This window comes from Histoplasma capsulatum, genomic scaffold (assembly GCF_000149585.1).
Source record: "Histoplasma capsulatum NAm1 scaffold_14 genomic scaffold, whole genome shotgun sequence".
Taxonomy (NCBI): domain Eukaryota; kingdom Fungi; phylum Ascomycota; class Eurotiomycetes; order Onygenales; family Ajellomycetaceae; genus Histoplasma; species Histoplasma mississippiense.
In genome coordinates, this window is record NW_001813969.1 from 82,737 (window position 1) to 86,860 (window position 4,124).

Consider the following 4,124-nt stretch of genomic DNA (forward strand, 5'->3'; position numbering starts at 1 on the left):
CGGCTACATTAGAGGATGATGACGAAGACGAAGGAACACATAAAGTACACAGCACCAACTACCATCAACCACTTTTAGCATTTAAGATTCAGATGACGATTTCTTTTCTAATGGAATAACTAACGACCAATCTGGCCGTACGAATAATGATACTCGTCGATCACCACTCTCCAAGAAAATAAACCCGAATCCTAGTATAACCCCGCCACCTCGACCAAGAACGGACTCTTCTTTGAAAGCTAAATTTGTTCTTGACACGATACACCAAAAGCGTAGTCTCCAGGGCACGGAGAACATTGCGTCCAGCACAGACCCACATCAGAAATTACCATTTGACACCCAGTCACTGCGAGACCTTGTTATTCGAGCCGGCGTCGTTACAAGGTCCCTCAAGGAAGTTGTCCGCAAGGCTGAGGGAGTGTGCATGGGTTCCGAAAACGAAACTAACTGTCGCCCCCAAGACCCCCCATTTAGTCAAATGTTTACCCGGCCACAAAGTGATACTGAGTCTTCACGCTGTCTTCCGGGATTGGCCCGAGCGAAAAACACAAATGGATATCGGAGTATTGCCGCACCCAGCACTACACACAACGAAAATGACGGCTGTGAACGTATGGCAATGACTGTTGTATGACCAACACCCCCGAAAATCACGTAGCGTCGCTTTATGCTTGTTTTGATTGAATGACTATGATAAACGGCAACGTTTGGGAAACACCAAAATGCCCTATTATGCACTGATGAAATAGTTTTGGGTTTGTGCCTTTTAACAATTTTTCTTTTTCCTGGCAGATTTGCATTTGCCATCACTCATTAATTTCCCTTTTTGGTATTTCTCGTTTAGGGTTTCTTTTTTTCAATTTTTTCTTTACCTTTTTTCTTTTTGATTTTTGTATGGGTATACTGGGTTTAATTTTCCTTTTCAGCCCTTCGGGGTCCTGTCTTGTCATGGGATACACACTATAAATTATGTTTTCTCTTTTTCTCCTCATCTTCTGCTTCCCACTTCCTTTCCCTCCTTGCCTTCTCTTCATATGTTTCTTGATTGTATTTCTCTTGGTTTCCATCTCTCGTCTATCCCAAGATCGTTTGATTAAACTTCTGCATGTCAGACTACGGCCATGAAAGCAAAGAGACGAAGGAAGAAATGATGTTGACAAATTAAAAGCAAGCCCGTGTGTCTTGTTATATTCTTTCTTTGGATGTACGACACGGTAATATGAGTATGGGGGGTATTCCTTTATTCTTTTTCCTCTTTGTGATGTCCTATCCTTTAAAAAAGAGGCCACGGGGTCCTTGGGGGAATTGAAAAGGGGGTGTTGGGTAGATAGTAGGTTCGGTGCATGAGCTTGGGTAGGGCTGCACTGTGGCTATTATTTGTTTATTCCAATGCACCATCCGGCCACCTCTCAACTTCAGCCGACATTTCTTTCCCGACTTATTCATGGTTGGTGTTATTGTCTTTCCTTTTTCCTTTTCTCCACCTCTCTCCCACCCTTTCTCTCTTGTGCGTTGTGTATAGAGTTTGACATGAAAAAGGCAAAAGTGAGACGAGGTTTGAATTAAAATGCCGGGTCCCAGGGCTGTCCTCTTTATGGAGCACGTAATTTTGATGTGGTCATTGTTTGTTGCTGCCACTTATTTTCCTGTTTTAACCCAATTAGCGGGAGGGTTTTCTCTCGTTAGAGTTGCCGATGTGCCATACGGATTGTGTGATTATTTGACGGAGAAGACGAGGAACAAGTAGATGATGGCTTTGTTGAAATGCGCTGGTGATGTATGGAGTAGATACAGCTGTTCTATTTCAGCCAACTCTAGGTCTGCCATGTAGACTTGGATCTCTAGGCCTGGCAGGGCTGTCGTGAACACCTTGGATCTACGCTGGGCTCCAGATCTGGTGCGTTGAACTTGGACTACATCGTAAGTCTGTCTATGGACCCAAGTGGGCTTTCGATCGCCCGTCTAAGCCTTTTCAGATAGTTTCCAGTGAAAGATTATTCCCAATCTCAACCTTCCCTTGGCGTTCTCAACAACCTCCTGGACTTTCTTCGACCTCGATGTGGTGATGACAGGCAACCCGACTGGACAGCAGCTTCAGGCGGATAGAACTAAAGATTCTTTCATGCATCATGGCGCAAATCTCTTTTTGATGAAACATGTTTTGTTTTGTTCCCACCTGGGGAGATCCAAGCTCAATGAAGGTAGGTGATGCTTTCTCGCCCTTCAGAAGTGTAGCCGGCTCTCAGATTTAGATCTCTTTACTTTCGATTAAAAATCAACTGAACATTCACTAACCACTAATTGATTAATGCACTTCCAGTTTTATTTTATTTTTGTTATGCCCAATTCCAGGGCTGTTGTCCAATCAATGATTCACCCCTATCCAATTCCCTTATCCTCTCGCCTCCCCAGCAACCGCCTCAGCTCACTCACAGAATACGACTGAGAAGGAGCTCTTATTCTGAACCATTGATGTGCTTTATCGCATTTATTTTTATTTCTGTTCTCAGGCTAACATCTCGGACAGAATATCAAAGATCCATGAGATGACCACTCCTCACTGAGGAACACTGAGGCCATTGACGATATGAGAAGCTCACTTCTCTATTTTTGTTTTCGCTCAGCTTTTGAGTCAGCTTTTTATTTTGAGCCTCTCCAAGGGGTTCTGTGATACTTTATCTGGTATTAATTGCCCACTCTCAGTACTGAATTCGTCCCTTTGAACGGATCAGAGCTCTTTTGAAACCCCCAGATATATCTGCTGCTCCAAAGTGCACTGTCAGACTGGCCATGGGGGATGCTTCTCTCAACGATTCCGGAGTCCTCTTAGTGGTCCAAGCATCGGATAGTGCAGTGAGCTTGTGTTTTATGGATTGATTTTATCAGTTCCTTAGCCGTGAGCGTGCTCTCGTGGCGATTCACTCTTGTGTGCTTTTTCCGTTGACTCTTTTATCGTCCATTTACCTTACGTTTTAAGCCCGCGTTCATTTCAGCCGCTGGGTGTGAGGCGCCGCTCGACCTTTATGCTCTTCTGCTTGCGTACCTCCCCCTCGAAGAACCCATGAATGAAAGCTTGGATCGAGTCGACCGAAGGACCGTGATGTCGAAGACAGGGACTGGCCTGGTGGACTTGCCGAGAGAGGTATCGATATTTGAACTGATTGATATGTACGGATTTAGCTTTTACGACCTACTGACATGTAGAGACCACAAGTTGATTCAAATGATTGCCATGCTCGTTCCAAATGACTCAGATCTATGTCGAATGGCCCGTACCTGTCGGTATTTTGCGCAGGTCATTAACCCACCCAATTCTGGTGTTTGGAGGGCACGTTTTCTAGACAAATATGACCATCCACCTCCAGATAAGTCTTCAGAAGAGGTTAGGATAGAATACAAAGTGCGCAGTATTATTCTGGCTCAGACGCCTTCTTTTCAAACCGAGGAAGGAATGATTGAGAAACTGTGGCTGAGTGTTTTGACAACGTTGTTTGTTGGTATGTAACTGTCTGAACTGGCCTTAACCATCCCGCCCTTTTTCTTCAAAAGCGTGCACCTAATTCTTCCGCAGAATCCCCCTATACCTGGCCACACCAGCGAGTTCATGACAAATGTGTTTCTCGAAATCACGCTCTAATCAAGGGCGCTATTATGAGCTCTGGTATCCTCAATCATCCCATAATTGGCCATTGCTTGGATTGCCCAAAACCCCAAAGTATGTCATATTTTGCCATCCAACTGGCCGCGACATATCTAGCTCTAGACCTTCGGCTTTCCTTCCGCTCGTTGCGAACAGACTATGATTTGAGGATTGTATATGCATGCGACTTGTCGACAACAGTCCCGTCTATTACTGCGTCTGATGATGGCGAATCCATTGACCTATACCAGGTTCTACATATTCGAAATTTCTGGAAACGGCACCTCACGAACCCGGATGAGGATACGTTCTATAGGACGTACCATTACCTGCCGAAAATTCTGAGGCCGAAGACTTGGGAGGAGGGTCTTGGGAGTAGGGAGAGCCTGGGTATATGTTGGTTGGGATATTATTGTACATACCTATTCTCCATCCTCGTTCATGTTTCTTCCCTCTATCCGCGAGATTCCCGCTTTCCCCTTCT

The 4,124-nt window shown here is 44.9% G+C and overlaps 1 protein-coding gene across 1 annotated transcript; it reads left to right on the top strand.

Moving 5' to 3' along the window:
- Window positions 1-18: 18 nt before the first annotated feature.
- HCAG_08936 (predicted protein) lies at window positions 19-501 on the top strand (the record flags this gene model as incomplete). The annotated part of the gene is made up of 3 exons (XM_001536051.1): window positions 19-44; window positions 277-418; window positions 475-501. The coding sequence occupies 3 exons, from the start codon at window positions 19-21 to the stop codon at window positions 499-501; spliced, it is 195 nt and encodes a 64-aa protein (XP_001536101.1).
- Between the last annotated feature and the right edge of the window lie 3,623 nt (window positions 502-4,124).